This window comes from Drosophila mauritiana, chromosome 2R (genome assembly GCF_004382145.1).
Source record: "Drosophila mauritiana strain mau12 chromosome 2R, ASM438214v1, whole genome shotgun sequence".
In the NCBI taxonomy this organism is placed as follows: domain Eukaryota; kingdom Metazoa; phylum Arthropoda; class Insecta; order Diptera; family Drosophilidae; genus Drosophila; species Drosophila mauritiana.
Window position 1 is genome coordinate 22,618,386 of NC_046668.1, and position 27,334 is coordinate 22,645,719.

Genomic DNA, 27,334 nt, shown 5'->3' on the forward strand with positions numbered 1-27,334 from the left:
TGCAGTTGGCTGTGGTCCTGGTCCTGGTTCCTAGTCGGAGTCGACCTCGGAGTCGTGGAGCTGGACACGGGACCTGGACTGGAGCGGACCCGAAGACGAAGACCTGGCTTATTCGCGGAAGAGACAAGCTGGCGACAACGACACCGATGGCTGGAAAAGGCAACGATGACCATTTGCAGCTGGGGAATGCATCATCTTCGATCGCGGATCGGGGCGCAGTGAGTGTATCGATTTATCTGCGCTTACTATATACATATCTGCTGCTATCTGCTAGTCGCTGCACGTGGCCATGCCCACTCCGCCCCTTTGTCCATTCCGCGAACCTCTATTTAAGGACATGGCGAAATACTCGTGCTCCTGTGTACAAGTGGGCCCACCACGCAAATCCTCTAGAGCATTCTGACCATATTGGCGGGGCTAAGAAATTCCTGGCATAGTTTAAGTGTATCGCTTCTTGTTGTTGCGGCTGGGCACTCGACGAGATGCCCGCAAAGCTCGGCCTGCGAAATGTCGCAAAAGAAATTACAAAATCAGCAGCAACAAGAAAATCACAAAATCAGAAGATCACAAATTAACTAAATTAACAGCGCTGATAAGGCGAAACCCCACGTATGTAATTACCGAACTCAACCACGAGCTTCCAAGGGGAGGAGCCAAAGAGCCAAAGATCCAAAGAGCCACCCAGCCGTATGAATCCAAAATCCACGATCTATGTGTGCGCATGCGCAGCGAATGGGTATGCATATGGGGGCGTGGCCATCTAATTAATTAAGCCATAAAGCCAGCAAAATGAACGACGGCAGCAGGAAGACGCCGAGCGGGGGTGGGGATGGGACGGGGAATGGGGGATTGGGGTTTGTTTTTATGTACTACGCGCTCTTCGCGATCGAAATCGAAGAGAGCGCGGCGCTCTTAGGAAAAGAGGAAACCGGTTCGCCCAAGTTTGGAATATCGAGCGAACATCGTTGGTGGAAATACGCTGAAGTTTATTAGGTATTTGCACGCCATCTGAAGAACAACGAACGCCAGCTATCGATCGCAAGTTTAGCCCGTCGAATCGTTTCGAATTCGTATTTGGAATGAACCACAATAAAATCGCCACAAATAAAGTAAACAGTCCAAACAAGTGCCTAGCGACAAATAAGCAAACCAACTGCAACGCATACGGAACAAACAAAAACACAAATATTTCCCATAACTGCACTAAATCCACGAAGTCGAAACGAAGTTAGGCGTTTTTTTTACCAGAAAACTTGAACAAATTTAACAAAAAACGGATATTAATGCAATCAGTTCGAGACAGGGAGACATCAAGCGGAAGACTTAAGGAGCTCAATACGTATAGAGGCCATAATCAAAGAAATAAAGCACCATCAACCAGCAGTGAAAAGGAACGTCTTCAATGATAAACCTTCGAAAACTTTTAGAAAATAAAAAACATCCCAATAAACCACAACAAATACAAGACGCGAGAAAGGATTTGGTAAATCATCCAAAACCAGTTCAACAAACATAACACATATAGTAAACGTTAAATATTAAATCACAAGTTTTAGAACGCAAACAAAGATAAAAACTCTCAACAACAGTTAAATAAAGAATAATAAGAGAACTGCAAGCAAACAATAAACTATATTTAAATGAAAAGCCATAAAGAAACTTAACGCCATTGGAAACAAAGCCATACAAGCGGTCCAGAACCTAAAAATTAAACACAAACCAACCAGCAACTCCACTCTTCGCTCAAAATTCAAATTCCCCGCCAAGCGACCACACTGCGCAACACACGAGCGCTGCATCCCTGGACTTCCGCCGCATTCCAACACTGCAGGACTGTCAGCTGTCAGTTTTCCTGTGTGTGTGCGCGCGTGAGTGTGTGCGTGCACTTAAGAAACTTAAATTCGCGTTCTTGTTCAAAAAACCCGGGTTTTTAATAAGTTATAGCGTTTTCCTCGACTGAGAACTTGGCCCCCAGGCAGACGGGCACAAAAACCGCCCCAGAAACGCGCCCGCCGCCGTCGAAAAGGCCGAAAACGCCAGCGAAACGCGCGCGTTGAGTGTTTTCTGTGTGGTTTTATTTTTGGAATATAAAGCGATCTGATCTGAAAAGTGTGCCGCGGCCGGATTCTAGATATTCAGATTCCCAGCACCCGAAACCCAAACGCAATAATAGACGCGCGCGGTGCCTTGGATCTCTACGGCTCCACGGTGGAGAACTTTTACCTCAGAATGGATCCGACGCGAGGTGACTCGCGGTACAATCTCAACTACTCGATGAGTAGCATCGGGCTGAGCCTGGCGGATCCGGCGGACATGTACGGCAACCCGGCCCTGGGGGCGGGCCGCCCGCCCTCCGGCGGCCTGCTCCAGAACATGGGCGGCGTTCCGCCGATGCAGCGCCCCAATCCCGCGGCAGGAGCACCCCCTGCCCCCCAATGCCAAACGCTCCACAGCCCACAGCACGCCTCCCAGCAGCAGCAGCAGCAACAACAGCAGCAGCAGCAACACCAGCAGCAGCAGCAACAGCAGCAGCATCCCCAGCAGCAACGCGGCCTCAAGCGCTCCGGCAGCGACTGCTACGAGGATCACCACCGCTCGTCCGGCGGACTCACCCTCCAAGGGCTGGACAACGTGGCCAGCGGAGCCGTCGACGACAGCGTAGACAACTACAACCCGCTGCCCAACAAGAAGTCTCCGCCCGCCAACGGCAAAAAGACAAAGGGACGTGTCAAAATCAAAATGGAATACATCGACAACAAGCTGCGTCGCTACACGACCTTCTCCAAGCGCAAGACGGGCATCATGAAGAAGGTAAGATCGCCGGAGCACCCCTACGCCATCCCCATCGATATTCCCAACCCAACCCCGAAACCGAAATCGATCCCCATCCCAATCCCCATTCCAGCCACGATTGGCGCTGCAATTGGGATGTTGACATTGGGCCACGTTTCCAGCGCATGTGCAATTAATAAATGCTTCGGGGATTCAGTTGCGACGGAATCCAGCAGTTCCCCCAGAGCTCTGGCATTGTTCTGCCTCCGGAAAGAGCGGGGATTTATTGTCAATTGGCCATCGGCACAGTGGTTGGGATTGCTGGCACCCAATAAGAATACCATCTCGAAACTCTTCAATTCAAATATTCAACTTTCTTTTGTGACCACTACCAATTATTGCTTCCACTTGTGGACATGCTTATTGGACCAATACAAATTCTACTTGGAAATTGCTTATAGGCCACCTTATGATGGGATCCCAAACCTAATGCCAAACGATTTGATTCAAGACTCAAAAACCCGAACCACTGTGCCCGCGAAGTTCCTGTGCTCATCTCTAGAACAGTAGCCGCAGATCCTCTGCTTTTGGCCAGATCGCGTCTGTTTGGCCAACTGTTGGCCGCTTTGGCGGCGTTGTGTAAGCGCGGTAGCCCACGATTCCGCGTTGCCTTTGTTTTCGGCTTCATAAAATGTTAATTTGCCGCCGCAATTGCATTCAAAGGAGGCTCCTGCCCACGGAGCGCTCCTCCCCCGAAACAATTGATGCGTGCTCCTTGTGGATGGTGGCCCACAAGTCGCTGCAACTGGCCACGTTGCCTTGGCATTTTCAAATGACCAATTTTCACACGCAAACTTACATAATGCCACTGCATTAGCTCCTGCTGCTTTCCATCGATCTGGGGGCGCATATGAAATTTTTCACATTTCTGAAATAGACTTCCCTGGCCACTAGCTGAACCAAGCCCCGATCAAAATCAGACAAAAAGCATCAACATCGCGGCGCTAAATCACGATCTCAGCACGATCTTTGCCCAAGCCACAAAATCTTATGAAATATTTGACCCAAGCAGGCCAAAATAAAGACGTTGGAGCTCTTAAATTTAAAAGGGGAGATTTGGGAAAACGTTTAGCTTGTTGCACTCTAGAATGGCAACAAAATGTCAAGTATAAACTCAATGTTTAATAACTCCAATTTATTTACTGAAGTTACTCTTTCAGAAAATAGATTCTTTCATTAGTAACTTATTAGGATTCTTGAATTAGAGGAAGTGTGCATCCCAAACTGGGTAAACTGTTCCTCTTTATCCAATCTCATTTGATCCCGAAATGGTGTTTCCTTATCGGTGAGGGTATCCAAAACATTTGACCCCTGGGACGTGGGTTCTCGGGGCCGAGCTTATGACAGGCGCACGCCCGGGACAAAAGGCCGCTTCCATAATATGCGTTCCAAAAAAATATCGTTTTGGTGACTTTGATGCGGTCCCTCATCGATGTCCAGCCGGCGGACAGTTGACAGGCAGACAATGGGATTTTGACTTGGCGCTACCAGCGGTAGCAGCAAAAAGCGCAGAGGCAATCTGCAATCCGCCATCCCAGTTCCAATCCCAATTCGAATCCCTAGCAGCCAACCAACAAATTGCGGCCAATGAACTTGGCCCAGAGAGTTGTCGCGCCAACCTGCTGGCATGCTTTCCACTGGCCAATTTTGGTCATTTCGATCTGGCCGAGAGCGGGGCTCTTTTGGCGTGGGTGGCGGTGGTCAGAAGGCCAAAAAAGGCGACGAGAGTGAAAAGTGAGCTAATGTCCAAAAGTGATCTCATTTGCTGGCCAGCCTAATTGCGTGGGCTGCATCATCGATCGATTCGCAGCTTTCGCTTCTGGCTTCTGCATAATGCACGGCCATCGAACAAGAAGCCATCGACAAGTTCCCAACAATTGGCCATGGCTAAAAGGGCAGTCGGGCGCAAAATGCCGCCAAAAGGTGTTAAATTGAAATCACGAGGCCTGGGATTGGGATTGGGGATTGGGCTTGGGAATTGTTTGTTTCGGGGCCAGCTTGCAGCACGGAAGCTTAGGCCGCAGCCTCGTCGGCAGATTGTGGCCAGATAAGCCCCAGAAAGCCGGGCCAAGAGGCTCCACGTCGGCTCGCCTTTTGGCCACATGCAACAGGCTGTGGCCTCTGCCACATACGGGGGAAACAGGCAACAATCGGCTTCTAACAAATGACTCTCCATCTGGACGGAGCGGTCGCGGTCGCGGTCTCTGGGGCTGCCTTCTTGTCCTGTCAACGCGCTTGTACCCCAATCCTCGCCCGAATCCGAGTCGTGTCCTTTTGTCTTTGTTCGAAATTCAAATTGACATGAATTGTTGGCCTGCTCGCGGTGCCCAAGTAGCCTTCCTTCCTAGCCACACAATCGACACCTACTCAGAAGCAGCATCAGAATCAGAATCCGAATCCGATTTCGAATCGGAATCAGAACGAGAATAATCGGAATCCGATTCAGATTCCGCTTTCGGACCGTGTCAATTGTTTGCATTTACACATGTTACACATAAAATTGGCAGCCAATCGATGTCTGGCAGGGACGGGGTAGCCCAATCCAAACCGATCCTATCCGATACGATGCGGTGCGATGCGATCCCCGGTATCCAATAGCCAATACCCAATCCACATCGCAATCCAGCCAACAATGTGTACAACAATTTCATTAATATTAATAAATGTTCTCGGAGCGTTTGCTTCTCGCTCGGTCGGCCAGTTATTTATGCGCTGTGTTTTTCGACTCACGGCAGCAAAAGTGGCGGAAAAGCAGCAGAAACTGTTTCCAGCCAGACTGACTCGACTTTATCGCTTTTATAGTAATTACGAGCTGTTGATAGGCAGCTTAGGCTACCGTCTAATGTGCAGAAACACGGTCTGTGGCCCGGGGAGCTATCCACATCCACCACGGAGCTCCATCGCGATGCTTGCGTGACTTTCGGGTCTTTTGCGTGGGCGTGCTGTGAGAAAAACAGGGGAAGAAGGGCCTGACTTGGCGATTTCTCTGGCATGGAGCTTCGAAATGGGTTGGCCGTGATCATTGGTGATTAAAGATGTTTTACAAAACGTACACGATTGCTTAGGTGACACCGTACAGTGATTTAGGTAACTAGGCAGTAAAGTAGTGCAAAAGATAAATCTTCAGACTTTAATAATAAAGATTGTTAGAAATGAAACTTAACCCGGACTTACTTTTAGCTAGAAGTTTGGAATACTATAGTTCGGTTTCAAGTTTAGCTGGCTAACTCAAGCTACCCAAGTCACGCTGCCATCTCTGCTAATTTAAAGTCCGGCACATTCGGGATCCCGCTCAACGCGCCTTATCGCTGCAACATAATCGCATAGTTTGGTGGGGAAATTTATGTGCCGCTCGGGCAACAGAGGCACACACGCTTCTCCAGTCCGCAGATAGGCGTTACAGACTCAGATAACATCGAGTACTTACCACGATCCTCTGCTCTCCCTCCACTTTCAGGCCTACGAGCTGTCCACGCTGACCGGGACGCAGGTGATGCTGCTGGTGGCCAGCGAGACGGGCCACGTGTACACATTTGCCACGCGCAAGCTGCAGCCGATGATCACCTCGGAGGCGGGCAAGCAGCTCATCCAGACCTGCCTCAACTCGCCGGATCCGCCCAGTGTGGGCGGCGGCGACCAACGGATGTCGGCCACCGGGTTCGAGGAGACGGAGCTCAGCTACAACATCGCCGACGAGGACTCGAAAGTAAGACAATTGATATACGGTCACCACGGGCACGCTCATCTGGGTCACCCGCCGGCGCCGCCCTCGCACTACAGCCTCGAGCAGAGCCTGATGCAGTCGGGCTACAGCGGCGGCCAGGCCTCGCCGCTTTCCCACGCCCAGTACGGCGGACACGGGCACCACGCCCACGTGCCGCACGTGCCGCCGCCGCATTCGACGCACTCGCACATGTCCCACACGCATGCGCAGCGCTAGGCTTCTGGCTAGGATTCCTAGGCAATATCCGGGACTTGGTTTGTGCGATGAGAGCGGAAGGGGTGGGGTGATCCTCTTCAGGCTACAGCTTTCTTTATCAGTTCCTTTAAGATAGGCTTTTAGGATGCTATGGTCCACTGGGCCTCGCAATCTGGCCTTTACCGCTCCTCGACGTTTTCCCGCTCAAAGACCAAGCCCGGTTAGTTAGACAGCAGTTGATATGTTTAGCAGATCCAAAGTGCAGCAAATGGCTTGATGGCAACTTCGATACGCGTACTCCGTAGTCCGTATTTCGGATCCATGGCCAATACGATCTCGCCGCTCGTTTTGTTCTTGTTTACCGCAGATAGCAGTGTTTGTGTTTATTAATTTACATTACATGTATTTACGTTTTTTGTATACTAGTCAAGACTCTACTTAAAGGCGACTGTGCCATAGCAAGCTACAGCCCCTCCCAGTACATCGTACTCCCCATAGCAATAGACCCAGTGCCCCAGCTGCAGCTTCCAACCCAGTGCCATTCTACCGAACCACTAGATAACTAGACCACTAGAGACACATCGAGACACATTGAGACACAGCCGAGACTGCTTAGTTAGTCCTTAAAGTTAAGCCGCAAGTGCAATACCACACACAACTTAGCAGAAGTAGCGGAAGTAGCAGAAGCAGGATACTTTCCGCAAGGATTTGCTGTACAGAGTCTAGAGTGTAAACAGCTACTGTGCGTTTACGAAACTTAGTTAAAACAAGTTGATAGCAAATAATATAAAGCAATAAACGTCGAAGGCGCCGGCGGCCGTTTTCCTGAGTGTGAGTGAATGCGTGTGTGATGAGCGTGCTCCGTAAAGTTAAGCGTACTTTCCAGATTCGTTAGCCTAATGTTAGTTGTATTATGTTTATTCGATCGATCCGATTGGCTTTTACTGACCCCTACTAACTGGAGTGTTCATGAGGAATCGCTCAGAAAGAATCCAGTTCCAAATTGCTGCGTGCAACATGGCCACTTCCTACTCACATTTGAGCTGTTTGCTTTTCGCCTTTCTACTAATATTTATTGTACCCATACTTGAACCTAAAAACCTAAATACCAAATTAAGACAGCTCAAAGCAAGTTCTCTCGTATCCATTTTAATTTTATTTATAACTTAATGTTTACTTCGTTAGAGAAAATACTCAAGAGCACGTAATTTAAAAAATGAAACACTTTTCTGTCAAACAGAAAGCCGAGTAATTTCTTACATACTAGTTAAATTTATTATTTAAAGATCGTGCGAGCGACGCAAATCCAATAACCCTAAAGCAATTTACCCAGTAAGCCATCAACAACATATGTTTAAAACACCACAAAATAGTATCTACATACCAGAAACATAAATATATATATATTATTTAGCGCAATATTACGAAATAATAAACATAAAACGAACAAAACCGGAGAACCCAAGCATATTTCCAGCTGTTTCAAGAGCAAGGTTAAGAGCACCGCGATAAGACCGAACCCAGACCCAGCGTTTCCAGTTGCTAGCCTGCCCACATCTCAATCCCATCTAGCAGTAATCCCACTGGCGAGTGGGTCGGCTCTCCATGAATGAATTTCTGATTTCGATACGTTCGTTCGTTTCTGTTTTCCCTCGATGTTGCAAAGAGCTTCCGCTTCTTCCACTAGAGACCCCAATAAAAGAGTTTTGGCTGCGGGGGCTCTGTGACGTCATGACAACCATGCTGGCGACGAGTTCATAAATCGATCAGAGCCACCACTGGCTCGTCATGCACCACCGGCCAAGTCAGTCGGTCCCCTCGCTTTCCTCCCGGCTTGGCATGCAAATCGCGTTTCTGGCTCGTACTTTTCAATGCCAAAAGCTTGGCGTAGGCCCCACTGGCCTCTTGGCTGCCCCGATGACGTGTGCCACGATCCAAGCACCAGCCCCTCGCTTCCCCCATCCCCAACCGAGCCCCAAGCCAAGCCAATCCAACCCAGCTCAACTCAACTCAACTCAGCTCGGCTCGGCTCAGTTTTTCCATTCAGCATGGGCCGATGAATGAAAGCCAAATGTTGTGGGTGTGACACCAACGCCGGCTCAGGTCATCAGTTGTTGCGCTACACACAAAGAAATGGTTGCGTTCACACCGAAAGTGAAGGGAAATCGTTTAACTAAGCCCTTTTCCCATTTAATGGCTCCTTTGAGCGTGGTCAGTACGCATTAGTTCAGCACTCAAGATACAATCTCTTCCGAGTGAATACACGCAGCATCGCTGAGCTGGCCCCGAGTTCTTTCTGTGTAGCCGTTGGTAGCTGCCTGCCAGCTGACTGATAAAATGAAATCCATAACTCGTACCGCTGCTGCTGTAGGTCGTTCTGCCGCCGCCAACTCTTTGTCCAGCCAAGGTTAATTGCCGACTTGCAGTGGGCTGCTCACTAGATAGATACGTACATATATACGAGCTCATGTATGTTTCTGGCTCCGATCGAGAGTGCGATCCATCAGTCTGCGCGGGTGTCTTGGCTACACGGATCGCCTTCTATGGTCGCTCACCTGCGCATCATCATCCCAGCCGCCCACGAAGCCCGACCAGTAAAAACTGCGAGTTTGTTGGCTTCTGCGATTCGTGTTTATTTCAAAATTTTATTCAAGATGTTATACTTCAAAGTTATCAACTGTGTTTATTCTCTTTTACATGATTGTTGCATGTGTGTATGTGCTTAATATCCGAATGAAATTGGCTTAGCAATGTTTATCTTTTACTACTGTACTAAATACTTCTTTGTCATCTTTCCCTGGCAAATCTAGTGCTGTGAACTCTAGCCCCAGTTCCTCATCATTACGTTTTCCACCGAATTAGCTGGAATAGAAAACCCGAGGCAGAAACAAAGATCAAACCTCTGGCCCCGGCTTCCTCCGCGGCGGTGGGAGCACGGGTGCATATCAGTTTGAGAAATTAAAAGCATTTTGCGGTTTCGCTGACTATCGACGCTGCGTGCCGCTCGAGCCTCTAACGACATTTCAATGATTTGCTGCTTGGCTCTGGCCGCAGTTGCTGTTGCTGCTGCTGTTGTGGCGGCTGCTGCTGCTGCTGCGCCTGCAACATGGCCACGTGCGCAGCACAAGACGCAGGCGGAGGACACAAGCATTTGCAATGCTCGTCGATTACGTACGAGGGCGACCTCTGTCAGGCAGCGTCCAGCTGTCCGAAAGCCACCAACAACGCAGCCACGCAAGGAATCTCCTCCGCGGATTTTGTGTTTAAGCCGCCGCTGCGAGTTCTAACCGCATGCCGCCACAATGTCCTCTTAATTTCCTAGCCCGCGCTCACCACGCGATGATATCGCCGGCGATCCACTGGAGGGACCCCGTCTCCCCATCCCAATCCCAATCCACAGCCACATCCCCAGTCCCAATCCGAATCCCATCCAGACGTCGTCCTCTGTCTGTGCGCTCGTTTTTTAATTCAACTGATTGTACTGCAGCTTCTGGAATTCGGCATTTCTTAAAGCCTTTGCGCACACACATTGTGAGTCGGCAACTTCTGGCGATCCAAGTCGCTGGGTACTTGGTACTTGGCCACTTGGCCATCGACAACCTCCAACTCCTGATGCCGCTGCTCCTGCTGCTGCTGCTCCTGCGCCGCCGCCGCCTTCGCAATCTGAAAAGGTTAAGAAATGACAATTTGTGAGCGTTTTTTCTTTTCTTTCGTTTCGTTTCGATTCGTTTTGTATTTCTGTGTATTGTTTTGGTTTAGTCGTTTCTTCGTTTTTGCCAGTTGGCCAGTTGGCTGTCTTGCTTTTGGCCCTGTTGCTTTTCATTGTGATTATTTAAAAGCCAGACTGAGACCTTAACGAGGCGCTTTTGGCCTTTTAGCAGGACTCACATTTAGTTAAGCAATTATTGGGCCGCAATGCAAACAAATAATGCGTACATTGTGCGCCTCAGAGTCTATCTGCCTCGGTGGTTTCCCGCCAGCCCGACCCGACTTACTCCACTGATTTTCCAAGTTAATCAAAATTCTTGGCTATCCACGTCGAAATCTCTGCGACCTTCCCCGACCGCTCAGCCCCCTCTTCCGTGGCTCTTCTAGCGCCGCCGAGCCACGCCCATGCAACGCCCCTTCAGTGGAGCGTGGCGGAGGCAGCGATTTGGAGGAAACTTATGGCTTTCCGCCGTACCGCTCCCGCCTGGGATACTTATATAGGCACAGGCAGCTCCGCTTCACTGACCAATTTATGGCTGGGAATATTTCTTTTTACAAGTCTGGTTGCCACATAGTGTGGATTTTTCAGCGAAGATGCTTGCCTAATTGTGCCGGAAAATGTTGGGATGAAATAGCTACAAGTTACCATTTAAACAACGAGGATTCGTAGTTAAGCTACGATTTGAATTCAAATGCAATCAATGTCTAATATCATCGTATATTCCATCTTTAAATTCTGTTATTGCCAGGCATAACTAAATCAAAATTTATAGCAACTATTTACTTAGATTTCCGCTTCTAGTTGTTTGTTTAATTAATGGCTTTCAATGATCTTCCAAATAACAAGCTTGGCCCATAAAGTGTTGACAAATATGGTTGGAACTTTTCCCGCTGACTAGAAACTTTCCGGCATTCAAGGGTGTATCTATAGATTTGTAGCAAGTTCGAGCTGAACTCCGGGCAAACTGTACTTTAAAAGAAGAAAACATGGGTAGTAGCCAAAGTTTGTAGGCAAAACTTTGAGCTGGCGACTGCGATTGCGACTGTGCCCATCTCCCATCTCCCGAATCCGAATCCGACTCCGATTCCAATTCCGATTCCGATCCATTATATAATGAAGCACACGCGGACTTCCCACATGAAACGGGGCAAAAGCCGACTCTACCCACAGTCCACGGCATGGCCAACAAAAGTTAACAACAATCGATGTTCGGCTGCTCAGCTCATTTCCTGCCCACAATGAAATGTTGAAATCTGGTGAGACGTACGTATGTGAATAGTAATTCGCATATAACATTCTCTGAAACTTAGGCTTGTTGGCCCAGAACCATGCCGTAGTACCACGTTCCCACTCGGCGCTAATGAAAGTGCCATAAATTTTCAATTAAAGCCTGGCCAAACCCTCTGATTGGCAACGATTAAGTTATCCAGCGAGGCTCACTCCGCAGCCTCGCTGCAATTATTTGCGAATTAACATTTATAACACTTGATCCTGTGCGTATATCCGTTGAAAGCTGGGCTGACTTGACGCTTCAGCGCATTTAAAAAGTATTTTTGTGCCACTGCCACCATCTGCAGCAGCAGCAACCAAGTGGCGGAGTGCAGCGGCAAGAAATATTTGCCGCATTTTAAGAGTCTCGGTCCCGTCCGTCCGTCCGTCCGTCTGTCCGTTTGTTGTATGTCTGTTATGCGGATTCATTGCAACCGCAGCCACTTGTTGCGAGTTGCTGCTGCTGCTGCTGCTGTGAGGTGATGTTGCTGCTGCCGCTCCTGCTGCTGCTGCTGCTGTTGTGCTAAATTTCACACCGACAATGAGCGCGAGCCAACAATGAATGAAAATTACTGGGCCGAACTGAACAGAACTGAACTGAGCCGAAGTGACGGACTGGGATGGCCAAACGACCAACGACCGCAGGCTAAATCGATACCTTAATTCAAAGGCACGCCAGACCGCATTTTTGGATAATATACTCCAGCTCCATCCGCTCCAGTGAGCTGATGTGCTCACTTCGACTGCAACTTCAGCGCTGGTGGCACGCGTGAGATTTCCTGTCTGCAGTTTTGGGACATTTCATATCGGATTGCAGCCAAATTTGGCGTCCTTTGTGGCACGCGGGGTCAAAGATATACACACATAAACATCGATTCGGCGGGCTTATCGGCCTGGGAATTGTGGCAATGGCAGCGGCGAAGGCTCATTGTTCTGGCCGTGTGTTGGCAGCGTTTCCAGCGGCTCCGGCGTTGTGCAACGACTTTAAAAAGCTGTTAACATGCGTTGTCATCGCTGCCATATGTTGCACGACAGGCGACTCCTGGTCGCCACCAGCAGCCGTACTCCATCCACATCCACCGCCACCGCCACCGTCATCGCCATCGCCATCGCCATTGATCGGCGATCGCTTTTGGGGCAGCTGAGCCACCGGCGACGGCGACTTGTCAACCACCTGGCACAACTGCACCACTTTTGTGGCGGTTGCATCAACGGGCCGAACTTCAAACCGGCGGCAGGCGTTGGTTTCCCTCGAAATCTACGCGAAAGTGGAAACGCCAGCGATTTGCGTAGCCCGCAGCGATAGTTATAGCTTCCTCAGCTCACATGTGCCGTCCCTTATTTGGAAGCTTGTGTGCGAAGCGCAACAATTATATGTACGGCGCGGCCTGAGCGGACTCACACAGGCGAGCGAGCGCGAAAAAAACCAGCACAACCACATCAGTGCACTGGAAAAAAAGTGGGATTCAGCTTAGAAATCAGCCAAGTTACAGACTTCGCCTCTGGCGCTCCATTAGAACGCCAAGTAAATGGCAAGGCATTTAGACAGCTGAGAATAGGAATATCTCATTATCATATAGTATTTTCTCCGAGTGTAGCGTCGGCGGCCGAAAGCCGCGTCGCGGGTTCAGACTGCAGCGAGTGCAGCGGAAAGGAGAAGTCGTCGCCACATTGGCTGACTTATGACGAAAATAATTGCTGGCTATTGCTATCGCTAACTGGCGATCGCGTCAGCGTTATCGATGATTCGTAGAAAGCCCATCGCAGTTAGCCCGTTTTCATTAGCCCGTTGCACGCGGCGTATGAGTAATCAATAATAATTTGACCGCCGTCCCCCCGCCCCGCGACTTTTCTTCGCCGCCCCCCGCGATGTCAGCGTGTGTGTGTGTGGTCCCAAATCGATTGCCATAATAATTTCGCGCAGATATAGCACTGCAAATGCAGGCAGAACCACTTCGAATGCGACAATCATCGTGCTCGTACCGTATTGTAATTTACTTAATTTCGAATCGTTCTGAATACGCAAATTTCGCATTTGCAAGCGGGAAAAAAGCGCAGGAAAACATTGTCCGTGCATTAGTTACATGTCTATAGACGCGCTTGTTTTCGCTTACTGGCTGTTATGAAAGGCGACTGCGCGGCGTCTGTTTCGCCTGCTTTTTGGTTGTTTTTCAGCTTTTCAGCTGCGTTTGATATGCAAATTGTGTGCTTTTACAAAGAGTCGCAGAATTATCGTATCTGTCGACGGTCGATGTTGTTGTTGTTGCTGCTGCTGTCGTTGTTGTGGGAGCTTCGAAGCGGGAGTTCCATATGGTAATTCCATACATCCACTCGAGCAGGCACAGCTCAGGGAACTGGATATTTAGTGGCTTGAAGTTCACATTTAAGTATTTATAAAATTGATCACACTTCACTTCATCCTAGCCGATAAATACAACAGTTGGAAAGCATTGATGCAAAACTATCTGCTGCAGGGAACTCTTTTAGGGGAAACCTGCGAGTGCCACGCGGCGTATGCGCAATATTTGCGTAAGATCTTTGGAAATCAGCAAGCAGCTCGGACTCAGCTTTGGTTTTGGTTTGGCTGCCACTTACGCGACAACGCCTTGACATGCCCACACGTCCGGCGACAACAACACCCAACAAGTTTGCAACATGCCACAGCATTTTGGAATGTTTTGCCGCTGTTGCGGCGTGTGAGAATTCACGAGTGGATGTCCCTCCGTGGATGCGGGGAAACCCTTAATAAGGGAGCCCAAATTTATAATGTGGCACGCAATTAATTCACTGCCAAAGCTGCCAAGCGGAGGCGCAAAAATTATCACACCATTCAAATGACGCTCACGAATGTTTTTCGAGCCGGACTTGCGGAGCTGCGGAGCTGGTGGGATTGGCTGGCCACCAGCGACTTGCCACATGCAACAACTGGTGGCAAGCAAAGTCGACACATTTTGTTTGTTCCGACCGTTCTCTTTGGCGGCAAACATTTAACAAGCATCGCCTGTCCGCTGGCCGAGGATGCCACCTAGAAAGCTCACGCTAGGCGTCCAATTGGCTGGAGTTGCCGCCGATCATGGTCATGCCACATGGTGCCCGCCGTCCACTGCCTTGCGCCCAATGACTGGTGACTAGTGCCTAGTGCCCAATGCCACCAAGTGGACAATGCCCGGGTCTTCGGCCGGTGGTCCTTTGTCTCGGGAGCGCTCCTTGCCGCCTGTCAGTGCTAATTTGTTGCTGCTCGTGCAGTGCCACTAAAAATATAGCCATAAATGCTGATGGGCAGGGAGGATGGAGGAGCTGCTCCGCTGGTCGAGGGGGAGAAATCTGCATGTCCTTAATGCCGGCAACGTGCGAGTTTTACAAATTACGAAATGAGCATCCAGGCAGTCGCGGTCCACTCTTTTTCCCACGTCTCATTAAAATTGCAGTTTAAATTCAAGATGCTGCCTCTGTTCTTTTACTTTCTATCATCGTCATCGAGTCACCGAGTCAACGAGGCAGCGGTGCAGAGATGCGACCAAGACGACGTCCCATCGTCATTATTGTCAACTCTCAACGAGTTGCCAATCGTCTGTCGTCTGTCCCGGCTATCTTTCTGCCTGCCGTTTCTAGATTGATGTCTCTGCAGTCGGGCAGACAGTCAGTCAGTCGGTCCACGAGTCCATCTGTCCTGCGTCCATCTGTCCACAGTCCGGCCGTCCGAAAGTCCCGCGGAATTATGCGAGGCGGAGGTGGTCGGAGGAGGGGCTGCAGATGGAGCTGGAGCTGGAGCTGGAGCAGGGGGAGTGGGCAGAGGCCGGCTTGGCACAGTTTGCGCACTTCGGCATCTCACTGCCCCTGGCCGAGATGGAATTTTCGGGAGGAGATTGCCCCAACTTCGAGATAAGGCACACAATTTTCATTTGGGAGCTGAAGAATTTCGGGTACTATATGTGATATGCGTCGAAAATGTATTTATTAAAAGTATTTTGACGCACGGCCCAAAGTCTGTTTTACTTGGCAAATAAGAAAAAAGAAAACACAAAGCTCACAAAAGAAACTTTAGATAAATTAATTCAGGAATATCTTCCTTTCCAAATGCTTAGTATTTATCAAAGCTGTGTTCTATTCGTGCGTAAATTAGTAAATTACAATAGTTACTAACTAAATGAAATGAAAACTCTGGCACAAAAATGTAAACTACCAATGTAGCTCATATCTCATAGATATCTATCTATTCTTTCGTAAGAAAGAAGTTCTCATCCGATCCGCAAGTTCGTTGTAATTGTGCAATTCTTCTGTTTGATTTGGCCGCTTAGTTGCGACGTACTTTTAGCTGTGCTGCCCACGATGTGGATAATTGTTTAGCTGTTATTGTTGTTATTGGACGTTAATATACATTTGATTCTGGTTACATGTACATATAGAAAGAGCAAAACGTGGAGTGTGTGTGCGCCTTAATTAAAACTGCGGCCGCTGCTCGTAGGAGTTAATTAGACTGCGGAGGTGTACGGGCCCAGTTTTCAGCTTTCAGTTTTCAGTTTGCAGCTCCCAGTCTCAGATCCGCCGATCGGGCGATCCGGCGATCCGGTGATCGTTCGCTTTCAAGTCAAGCCCCAGCTATTAGTCGCTCAATATTACGCGTTTGGCGGACAACATTGTTCTTACTTTTTGCGCTGCCCGTGTTCTGTGATCTTGACTTATCGACGGTATAGGATGGATGGGATGGGTTGGGGATGGGGATACCCAATGGGGCTGGCGAATGGGGGATGGTATAGGGGACACGGGCTGCTGCTGTTCACACGCTGCTCATCAACAATTGCTGTCACGAATTTTCCACTCGGCGCTTTTTGCGCGCGCTACTTGTTTGTATTTTAAAATTTATTTATTTGTGCAGCCTCCACAGCCTGCAGCCTCCAGTCCCAGAAGCTGTGGAGCTCTTTAGCTCTGGATCTCAGAGGCCTCCACACACATGATGGGGATCCTCTCGTGGAGTGAAGTGGAGTGGATCGTCGGCGCGTAGTGTGTGTGCTGCTCCTGGAGCGCACTGAAGAATGCATTTGATCAGATAATGTAATTCGCATTTTAAATTGAGGCGCATTCCCAGTTATACTTCTTCTCACATGCATTTACCTGGCCGTCGCAGGCATCCTTCGACTTGCGAGGCGGAGGAGTACGATGCCGGACTGGGCTCCAGCCTCATCTTCTCCAGAGGAGCCCCACGACCATTCCGATCCAGCATTGCGGGCGTTGCATTATTACGCACAAGTAAATCATCGAAAGACGTCGCTGCTGTCCGCCGTCGAAAGCCAACGGCTTGTTAAGTAATTTAGTTGGCCTTTTTTGCCAACTCTCTCGGCGCATTTTGCTTTTTCTATATGGCATTTGGCATATTTGTTTAAAGAGCTTCTTGTGAGCTGAATTTGTTATTGTCTCTATAAATGTAATAAATTGGCATTCAATTAGGCCAAAGGTGTTTTGTTCTCTGGTGGGTAGAAGTGCTCGCTCGGCTCGACAGTTGATCAAGAAATTACAGGAGGATTTTATGAAATAGCATTATGAACTACCTAAGAAATGCATGTTCGTCTTAATTATATTAGCCATAATTTACAGAACAGAATCGGATTTCTATCGGCTGCACTATAATTTCTTTTTATTCATTTCTCCTTGTAACTTGCGACGCCTTCACCTCGATTTCCTGATCCCGAAATCTTTTGGCTACTTGGCCAATCTTGGTTCGGGGCCATCTGGCATTAGCATATCGGTCATAAGATCTATAACTAAACTCGGCGGACAGTTGACAGCTACTCCGCCCCGCAGACGGATCAGATTGGATCGGACGGTACGGGATCATATGGGATCCGTCATGCGAAGAGGCTCGTCCTGCTTTCTAACGATGGCATTTTTGATATTTGTGACACGCAGATTTTCCATCAGTGTCAACAAGGCATTGTTCGGCGAACGTCAACGTGGTTGGTCTGGGTCCTCCGACCTCCTGTCCACCCCGTCCTGCCTCCCGATCTCTCCCAGACTCCCAACTCCTGACTCAACTGACAGACTCGATCGGTCGTCCGATCGTCGTCGATTTTTCAGCATCAGAGCAAAGGCAGGCAAAGTCGGGCCAATGCAAAACCGAATGCAGCGCGTACATTTGCATAGACACAAAATTATATGAGACCGAGACCGCGACCGGGCTCGAAACGCAGCTTCCTGGACTTTTTGTGTCTGAAATTTATGTACCCACACAATGGGGTAACAAAACAGTTGGAGGAGCCCCGCTCCGCTGCTGGGGAGCCGTGGGGCCCGTGGTGTTGGCCTAAACACCATTCTAGCGGTTCGTTTAGCTTGTTTATTGGCATGAAAATCTATCAAAAATGCATCATGCATTTTATATTTATTGTACGTAAGTACAAAAATAATGTGCTTGACATTTGACCCGGCCCAAACGACAACGGCGTTATGGCCCGGCCACATGTTGCCCATGGTCTGTTGCCGATGGCCAAGATGCCAAGTTGCCAGGTTGCCTGCAAGTCTGCCAGTCTGCAAGTCTACCAGTCCCGACTGATTATGAAACTGGCTGCTTTGTCGGTATCCGGGGATATTTGGTTATTGTCTTCGGACTTGCATTCTAACACAAATCAAAACGGGCAACAGCAATCCCAACACTCGCCACTTAAACGCTCGTTTATAATGTTGTTAAAATACAATAAATAGCCAGGACTCGCAGCAGGCGGTTTTCTCTGCCTCTCCGACCCCAGCAGCCCATTTCCATTGCTCATGCTGATTTATGAAATGTGGACGCCGATGTGGCGGCCCACAACCGCAAGCAGAACCTCCACCCCGGCTGAGGCCAGCTCTCCTCTGGCCAGGCTTAGACTCAGTCCTGGGCACTGGGTGCTCGGCACTCGATTCCAGGGGCCTCTAACTGGGCAAAGCCGGCAGGGGTGATTGTGTGATTGTGGGCCGGTGATTGAGTTGTCGGCCTGCTGGGCTACTGTTTGCAGTTCGCCGAGTGGCTTATCTTGCGGTGCATCGCAGCTGTTCCACCAGCCTCCTATCACGGTCCAGGAGGGGTCAAGGGTTACGACTGCACCGGGCACACAGCCCCCATCTGTGCTCCACTCAACGTGTGGATCATATGGTACAGCAGGTGGTAGGAGAAATGATGTTTACTGCCTTGCAGAGTAATATAAGCCCAATCTATACCTAATACCTAATGTATTCCATTAAAGTTGTGCAGGTATCTGCTCTAATCGCCACTCCTTAGATACAGTTGCATCGCAACACCATGTCTTATCTTATCACTTAGTATGCCTTACTCACCCATGACTAGGTGCCAGCCGGTCTTGTCCAGATCTTCCTTATCGCCTTCCCAGCATCCGCGATCACCCCGATCAAGTCTCAAGTATTCAAGTCACCATCTTGCGATGTGTCCGTACAATTTTCTTCACACACTTTCCAGTCATCACTGATTGATCACACTGTTCACGTCTTTCAATCACTGAAGCAAGAAGCCGAGGATCGCTCCTCGCTCGTCGTGCAGGTCACGCAGTTGCTCACAGACTGAAAACGTAACCCCAGCGGTCGCAACTCTTGAGTCCCGAGCCGGAGAAACCCGAGGAGAAACCCGTTTGGAGGGGCTTAAGAGCACGATCCGCACTGAAGGCGATGGGGATGGGTGCGATAGGGAGGCGCTATACGGCCGATCCGCTTGCACCTTCGAGCCGCTCTCTTCGGGGCTCTCTTAAGCCGGCGCTCTCTCGCTGCCTATTAGGCACAGGCACCCATATTCCATATTCCACATAGTCCTCCATGTAGCGCCGATCTGTGGGCGGGACTTGTGGCTGCTCGTGTGCGTATTAGATTTTATAGACCCGCTTGCGACTTGCTCGCCAAGTCCATTTTGGGCCGGGCCTATGTACATTGGCTGCGTGGGGACAGATGGGCAAACAAATGAGTGGTCCCCGGTCGCAGCGGGCATGAAAATTCAATTTACACCAACCTGCTACAAAATGACGTATCTCTGCATGTATTTGCTGGAATTATTCAGCATATACTCGGATATCTGCGGCGGGTACTTCGTTGTTGGGTGTAACCAGTTCTCGAGCAAAAAATATGAAATCAGCGATCGAATATTTCGTATTCCGCTTGTGGGCGTGGGCACGCTCCGTTCCTATCTATGGTCTTGGCTTTGTGTTTGATCATTTTTGTAAAATGACACAATTTAATGATTTCCAAACAGTTCTCGGCTTGGTCTTTGACTAATGAAGAAAGCTGGAACTGATTTGTCAATTAGTCTTGCAGTCGGCTGTAATGGCTGTGGTCGATTTTGGTTTCCATTTTGTCAGATTGGGTTCTTATATTTGCACTTGAATATGACACATATAAGTGTATTCTCGTTCGTTATATAAACTTATGTCTTACAAGTTGGAAAGCTGTTTCAAAATGTGCGATTATATTTGTTTTTCACTTAAAATACAGTTTCTATCTTCACAATACTAATGCCATTATTGTCTATGACAGTGCTTGACGCTCTATCCAATTAAAATGAGTTTCTTAAATGACAAAACAACCATTTTAAAATTGATTTATTCCTACGAAATGAAACTATATCAACTATAGCGACCATGGCACGCATTCAATGGGCTTCCCAGCATTTAATCGCTGTCAGGGGCTCCAGATTGTTTTCTCAGTTAGGGACCTTCTTCGACTTGGCTTGGCTTGGCTAAATCTAGCCAAACATCGAACTCAGTTGGTTGGGCACCCACATCAGCGAACCCCTCCTCCATCCTTCCAATCGGAGGCACTTTACATACGCCGAGTTGAGATCTTGTATTCGTATAATTGCAATTTCCATTCAACTGTTTGTTCGCCGCCGGTCTGTGTCCGACTCCGTTTCATTTGTTTGGCTAGTTTGCGGTTGTTAGTGCCCATCATAAATTGCAGAAGCGGCCAGGGGATCCCCTCCCAGTGCCTGGTCATGCGGACCGGGAGGAGTGGCCGGAGGGAGCGGCACAGGCTAATCGGTGGCGTTTCATCTGCGGCCTGCTGTCCTGTTGTCCTGTTGCCTCTTGTTCGCCTGTCGGCGCACGCATAATTAGGCCTGAGGACAATCGTTTTGGCCGCTGCACTGCGAGAAATTGGAGCGAGCTGATTTACATATATGTCACAAGAAAGGCTAACCTTTTTACTAATCATATTCGTACAGCTCCTAGCTTGAGTTGATAAGTTTGGTTTTCATAGAGAAGCATGTCTTTTTCTCATGTACAATGCTCCACAGCAATCTACATTTCATTTGGCTAAGTGCACTTGTAGCAGGTTACCCCTCGCAATTTGGCCAAATAATTGGTAACCGAAAACAATAAGCTCGTTCCTCGTACTCCCGGCCAATCGTGGCATCCTAATGCGGCCCAGACATTTAAATAGATGCTAATTCCCATCATAACTGACTGGAGACCCCGTTTCCCGTTCTCGGGTTCAAACGAACTAATGAATTTGAACCCGCCACTCGATTGTGGCAGACTCACGACGATTGGAGGCGACTGCCAACTTCCTGCTGGCCGCTTTCTTTGCGCGTGAATCCGTGTAACCGCAACCCGCACCAGAGAAAAGACACAAAACTGTGATTTGCCCAAAAACAGAAAGCCGGCCAGAAAGCCTCGCTTTGCGGATATAAACGCTTTAAAACTCCATATTGTGGCCTGGCCCGGATGCGACGACAATTGTGAAATGGCCAAATCCGACTCCGAGTTTAGCTGGCAAATGTCTACGCAGTGTTGTCGCTTCTGCCGCTTTTGTTGCCCTGCGTTGTTGCCAGTTGGATGTTGGTAGTTGGTAGTTGCTTGTTGGTTGTTCGCTGGTTGCCGCTTCGTGTCAACTGACTTCTGCCTCAGCTTTCGGCTTTTGTTTCCTCGTGGCAAGCCGCCCCATTTTGCTTAGCCAGCGAAGCCAGCCAACCCATAACATTTTCCCCAACGTTTCCTGCTCACAATGTGGCCGCTGTCCTGTGGTTCTGATTGTGTGATTCCACCTACAAAATCGAGGACAGTGGTTCACGAAGATGTCTTACTTGAAATGCAGAGATGTCACAATGAATAGTTCTTTATATGTTATGAATATTTATGTCATGCAATAAATACCATTCACTTTTCGTTAATGTAGAAAAGTTGCTAAGTTTATGTTATGAATACTTTAAATAAGCCCAAACTTGCAAGCAAGCCACTTAAGTATCCAATAGTATACATTTTTCATAGAGACTGGGATTCTGTTTGTTGATTTCAATGATGTGCCGTTTGGGCAATAAACACCGGAATTGGAGTAACCAAAGCCATTTCATCTTGTATGCAAACCCCTTTGTGCCACGGTTATCCTGTGGCCTGTTCCCTGGGCAATTGTGCGTTAGATTTAAGTGCTTTCGTTTGCCAGGCTTAATTTGCATTTTTATTTTTATGTTTTCATTGAAAGCGCCAGCATCAATGGAGCCCGCTGGCTGCGGAGGCTTCAGAGGCCGGAGGCTTCGTAGGCTTCGGAGGCTCCGGAGGAGAGCACATTTGGCTATTCCTTTGTTTTCGGCTTAAAGTTATCAGTGTCGGTAGATGTACACGGCATCAACGGTAGCAGCAACATGCAAAATGCAAATGTTTATTGGCCAAATGCTGAACGATCTCGGCCAGCTGAACTGAGAACGGTCCTTCTGGCTGCGCCTCCGAGTGGCCGGGCGATTGGAGCGGGTGCTGACTGCCACAAAGTTGTCGCCTTTTGTTGTGGCAGCAACCATTTTGGTAAAAACAACTAATCAATTGGCAAATGTGCCATCCGTCAATCACGCAGTCAGTTGGCGGTGGTGTAGGTCACACGACACCACACGGTGGCTGCTGCGGTGCAACTTCGCTTGCAACTTGAGCTGCAACTGCAACTGCAGCGGCCACCGAATTGACTCGCATTCACTTTTGGGGCACATAAAATGCCACCTTGGTTGTGAATGTCAGTTAGCCAATTTGAAAATTCATTCATTCAGTGCTTTGACGACTCGCTGACTGACTATTGCCAACATTTATTATTAGCCTTTCCCAAACTGACTATTTTTGGAGCTGCCGATGGCCACACAGCAGCAGCAGCAGCAGGCGCAGCAGCGGCAGCCGCAGCAACAACAACATGCCGCACATATCACAGCAAGACAAATTTCTATATAATTGCATTTGTCGCAGGCTCTCCGAGCCTCGAAGTTCGATACCACTGGCGAGGCCAGATCGGCCAGACAATGCCAGGCATTATTTTTATATAAATTGCATGCCATTGGCCCGGCCAGTTGGCATTCCATCCAGCCAATTGTCGGTGGGGAGTTGTGGCTCGAGAGTCGGGCGGGCCAGGGTTTTCGCTCCGATTGTGTTTTTGCCTCGCTTTTAGCCAGGCTCAAACTCTAATTGTCATTTAATGAGACACGCTCGGCATTTGCGCACGACACACGACTATCAATTTGGCAAGTTGCAGTGGCAGGCAGCGGCAGTAGCATCAGATTCAGAATCGAAATCAGCAGTAGAAGAAGCCACCGATGAATCTGTTCGATTCGCTGACAACCCCAACTTGTCGCAAGTTAAATGCGATATTGATGAAGCGCAAGTTGAAATGACATTTAGCATCTGAACCAGAAGATAAGCTATTTAACAGATAAGCTCGATGAAATTAAAACCACTTTAATCTTCTACAGAGCTTGTTCATCAAACAAGCGTATTAAATGGTATAGTTTAAAATTCTTGGCAGTTGCAGTTGACTCGTCGTACGAAATTGTTGTGTTTGCGGATTGGTATATGCAGCAATAATGACAAAAGAATAATTTCAAATTAAATTGCATATAATAATGTGTTCTTATGACATCAGCCCTTAAATGAGATCATTCTGTTATTTTTAGAGCAAGAAGTGCTTAATAGTTTAATCGGCTGATAATGGATTCAACCCCCATGATGATGCCAGTCGAGATATCTGCGCAGTGAGCAGATAAGGGTCTTTTTTCCCGGCGAGTTCCAATAGCCTCCGTGGCGCAATTGGTTAGCGCGTTCGGCTGTTAACCGAAAGGTTGGTGGTTCGAGTCCACCCGGGGGCGCATCAAACTTTTTTTGTTTATTAAATATTATTATTAAATAAACAGCTTCTATAATGTTTTTGGTTCATAAAGCTTTTGTTTATTGATTTTGTGTGGCGAATTTAAAGTGCGCAATTAGTGAAGGGAAATCGCACACGCTATGGGAGGTCTGCAAATGAATTCCGTGAGCACAGAATATATTAGGGGCACCTACATATGTAGAAAGAACGACGACGAACAGACGTATAATTTGATTTTTATTGAGCGATAGCAGAGCCATTACCAGGATTATTTCAAGCCTTTTATGTTCGTGTGTGCTGTGGATGCAAGCCTGGGCACAGTGTAACCTTTACATGAGCAGCTCCACTTTCAGCCGCCTTCTGGTGTTGTCACCGGTTTCTTCGCATCTGCTTGCAACTGAAAACCACGAGCGTAACAACAGTTGCACATGCACATGCTGGTGTCGCCAGCAACGTGGCCAAGTGTATCATGGCAACTTGGAGACAGTTTGTCGTCGCTGGTTTTGCTAATTAAAATGTCTTGGTGCTGTCACTCAAAAGGCGGTCGCCTGATCCACTGGCCAAGTCGAGTCGACGAGTCGCTCGGTTGGCAGCGGACGACGATGATGACGACGCCCATTTTAGTCAGCAGTCGGCGGCAACAATGCGATTTTGCCTTTCGCGAAATGCTGCCGCTGCCTCTGCTGCCTGTGCTGCGGCTGCTACAATTTCATTGGAAGTCCGCTGGTGATGTGGCAGGGGCACGCGGCGTATGCGCAATGCCACTGCGATCTCCCTCGCACAAAATGGCGATCGCATTGTTACAGTTTGCAATTATTTTGATTTATTTTTTGTTCGTCCCAGAGGTTGAGCACTAATCAAAATTAAAATGACGCGTTCGCTGCCATCCCATCCAAGGCGATGCGACGACAACGATGATGATGGCCCCGCGCCGATCACCCCGCTCGCCGGAGAGCCAGAAATCAATATTCTAAATTCTTTAACGCGTGTGCACATTTAAGGCAACGCCAGCTCATTGAGATGCGTGCCGGCAAACAGCCTGGCCAGCACTTATACGCAATTTCGCGCCATATTTGGTTCAAACATATTGGATTTTTTTGTCATCTCGACGTCTCCTTGCTCCCTGCACTTGGCTGGCATATAGAACAGCGCACCGGGCAGACCGAAGATCCCGGCCGATCCCCACTCCCAGCCATGCTGAGCTGCGCTTAGCCCAAGATCAGCCTGCCAGACTGTTTGTCTACTCCACTAATCGGGTGTCTTTGCTTGTTTCCTTCCAGGATGACCGATCGCCTACCTCGTCGGGCAACGAGTCGGATGATTCGTCGGACGTGGAGATGCCGGTGGAGGCTGCTGAGGTGGCAACCAAGTTGCCGGCCAGCAAAACAGAGGTATCAGCGCCTCCAGCAGCCTCATGCTCGGCGGCCACCGCGTCCTCTGGCCCCAAAACCATGCCAGCATTGAACTATCAGACTGACACCAACAGCGGACCCTCGACGTCCACGGCCGCCGGAGGAGGAGGCTCGGCGGACAGCAAGTACGTCTACTCAGCTGCCTCGATTGCTAACATACCGCAGAAGATGCTGAGGCAGCTCATCCAGTCGGGCCACTTGCAGGTGCACGCCGAAGAGGGTGAGTAGCTCTGAAGTCCCCAAGCAAAGTCCCAATACTAAATAGTTACTTAACCTGCAGATGGCAACCAGTATGTGACCATACCACTCAGCTCCACGGCAGCCAATCTGATAAAGAGCAATAAGCTAACAGCCTCTGGATCAGGAGCCTCAGGATCGGGAACGCCCGTCAAGAACGATGCCAGTGCCGGCAAGCCCTTGACCATCAAACAGGAGTTCGATTAGCCCCCAGCTACGCCCACTGCTTATCCTGAGATAACTGATAACTGCGTTTATCCACACTTGCCCACACCATCTGGAAAAATCATCAGCAGGAGATTACCATTGCTCACCCCCTACTCTCTTAAAGTCTATCCAAAGTTTTCGCGTCATCAGCCAGGGATGACGATCGCCTGCTAAGTCTAAGTCATACTTATCTACTATACCGTATATATACTATTTTTTATACCTATACAAGGAGAAGTGAAAGGATAACACCCTGAGCTGGTACCCAAGATGCCAGCGGCATATCTACATACGTAAGTTTTAAAAGTTTTGCAAGTTATACAACGTACAGGCATCTGCTGATATCGAGATTGTATGAGAAATGGAAATGAGGATGATATGGATGTTCCTAAATCGCAGAGATCATGTTGCTTTGTTACTAGTTTATATTGTTTTATTATACAATACATAAATACATATAAACCACTTTTTTTGCATAAAACCAAGACCCCAGTGTGTTTCATTATCAAGCAGCCGGCTTAATCCTTTAAATTAAAACGCTTCTGGCCAATTTCCAGGCAACTAAGCCAGGTAATTCATGGCTCAATCAAGTGAAATGACACTTAAGCAGCTGAGAGCCCGCCCCAACGATTATGGACACCTACCTGCTAGTATATATACTATACGTAGTGTGTATCTATGAGAGTGCTTGGATTAAGCACACTCGCAAAAAGAGCAACGGAAAATGCCTTTTGGTATTTGCCGCTTGATGGATGTGTCCGTGGTGGGTATTGTGCAATTGATTGATTGACGACATAATCTTATTGACACTTAACCTAATTAAACGTCGCTCATTACTCGCCGGCTCAGGTAGCCGCACTCGCCGTCTAGCACCTGTTACCGCTTATGGCCCTCGATTGGGGCTAAGGAGCCCAGGTCCCCGTCTTCCCATTGATCTCTCTGGCCGGCGGAGGGGCGCGGGTCGAGTACTTCCGCTTCGGAGGAGGCACTTTGCATGCAGGAGGCCCACAAAAGGCCACAAAAGGCGCAACGTGTGGCACATACTAATGGTTGCCACTTACCAATTGGAGTACTATGGGGATCGTATACAATATTTCTTAACAAAATATTGGTTACTCAAGTGTTAGAACTTTATAGGTGGAACAAAGACTACTCATTCTTTGTTCTTAGGATAATATACTCACCGCGTCAATAATAATTCTTAACCACTCTCCCTACTTAGGTTCCAAAATAATTCAAATTTCGGCTAAAATATCCACTTCAAGCATTTCCACTGTTCGGTGCTTAAGTGTGGACAACTGACGACCTGGGCGGTGGATTGGCACGCGCCGCGGTTTCCGTGGGCTTCGGTTTCGGTCTTGGTCTTCGACGTTGACTTGGTCTTCAGCCGGAAGCCGTTAGTTGTTTGGGCCATGTGGGCTTTTATGGCCGAGTGTTGACGGCGGAGACAGAAATCAAAGACTACAGCCATCCCACTCGCTGTGGCCCGGTCAAAGTTGAGTGGGTCACTAAACTCGGATATCGACGGTGTTTGCGAATGGAACCGCAATTAGCGTTGATTATGGCCAGCAGAGTTGATTGACATTTTGTGGGCAAGTCCCGGTCCCGGTCATGTGTGTGTTTGTCTGTCCACCCGTGTTCGTCCCGGCCAGCCGCTTCATTATTAACCGC

At 48.7% G+C, this 27,334-nt stretch overlaps 3 protein-coding genes and 1 non-coding gene across 4 annotated transcripts in view; 2 read left to right on the forward strand and 2 right to left on the reverse strand.

The window, feature by feature from the left end:
- Positions 1-19,440, reverse strand: part of LOC117136126 (CCAAT/enhancer-binding protein) — a 29,753-nt gene extending 10,313 nt beyond the window's left edge. Inside the window, exons 1-2 of the mRNA XM_033296829.1 lie at positions 19,032-19,440; positions 5,448-5,454 (exon numbers count right to left, since the gene is read on the reverse strand). Of these exons, the coding sequence (XP_033152720.1) occupies positions 5,448-5,454; positions 19,032-19,035 (11 nt within the window). The 5' untranslated portion in view covers positions 19,036-19,440. The remainder of the gene's footprint in view (positions 1-5,447; positions 5,455-19,031) is intronic.
- Positions 1,018-26,148, forward strand: LOC117136125 (serum response factor homolog). The gene is made up of 4 exons (XM_033296826.1): positions 1,018-2,811; positions 6,290-6,538; positions 25,088-25,439; positions 25,500-26,148. The coding sequence occupies exons 1-4, from the start codon at positions 2,230-2,232 to the stop codon at positions 25,661-25,663; spliced, it is 1,347 nt and encodes a 448-aa protein (XP_033152717.1). The 5' UTR covers positions 1,018-2,229; the 3' UTR covers positions 25,664-26,148.
- Positions 8,861-9,283, reverse strand: LOC117136127. Its single transcript, XM_033296830.1, has one exon. The coding sequence runs from the start codon at positions 9,218-9,220 to the stop codon at positions 8,942-8,944; it is 279 nt and encodes a 92-aa protein (XP_033152721.1). The 5' UTR covers positions 9,221-9,283; the 3' UTR covers positions 8,861-8,941.
- Positions 23,735-23,808, forward strand: Trnan-guu. The gene has a single exon. It is a non-coding gene; the product is annotated as a tRNA-Asn (tRNA).
- Positions 26,149-27,334: the final 1,186 nt, after the last annotated feature.

What these genes read in the sequence shown, in the direction of transcription:
- LOC117136127 (XM_033296830.1), bottom strand. Translation starts at nt 9,220, where the DNA reads ATGAGCTCGTATATATGTACGTATCTATCTAGTGAGCAGCCCACTGCA.
- LOC117136125 (XM_033296826.1), top strand. Translation starts at nt 2,230, where the DNA reads ATGGATCCGACGCGAGGTGACTCGCGGTACAATCTCAACTACTCGATG. An exon ending in AGACGGGCATCATGAAGAAG is followed by an intron (nt 2,812 to 6,289) that starts GTAAGATCGCCG and finishes CTCCACTTTCAG; the next exon opens with GCCTACGAGCTGTCCACGCT. An exon ending in GCAGGTGCACGCCGAAGAGG is followed by an intron (nt 25,440 to 25,499) that starts GTGAGTAGCTCT and finishes CTTAACCTGCAG; the next exon opens with ATGGCAACCAGTATGTGACC.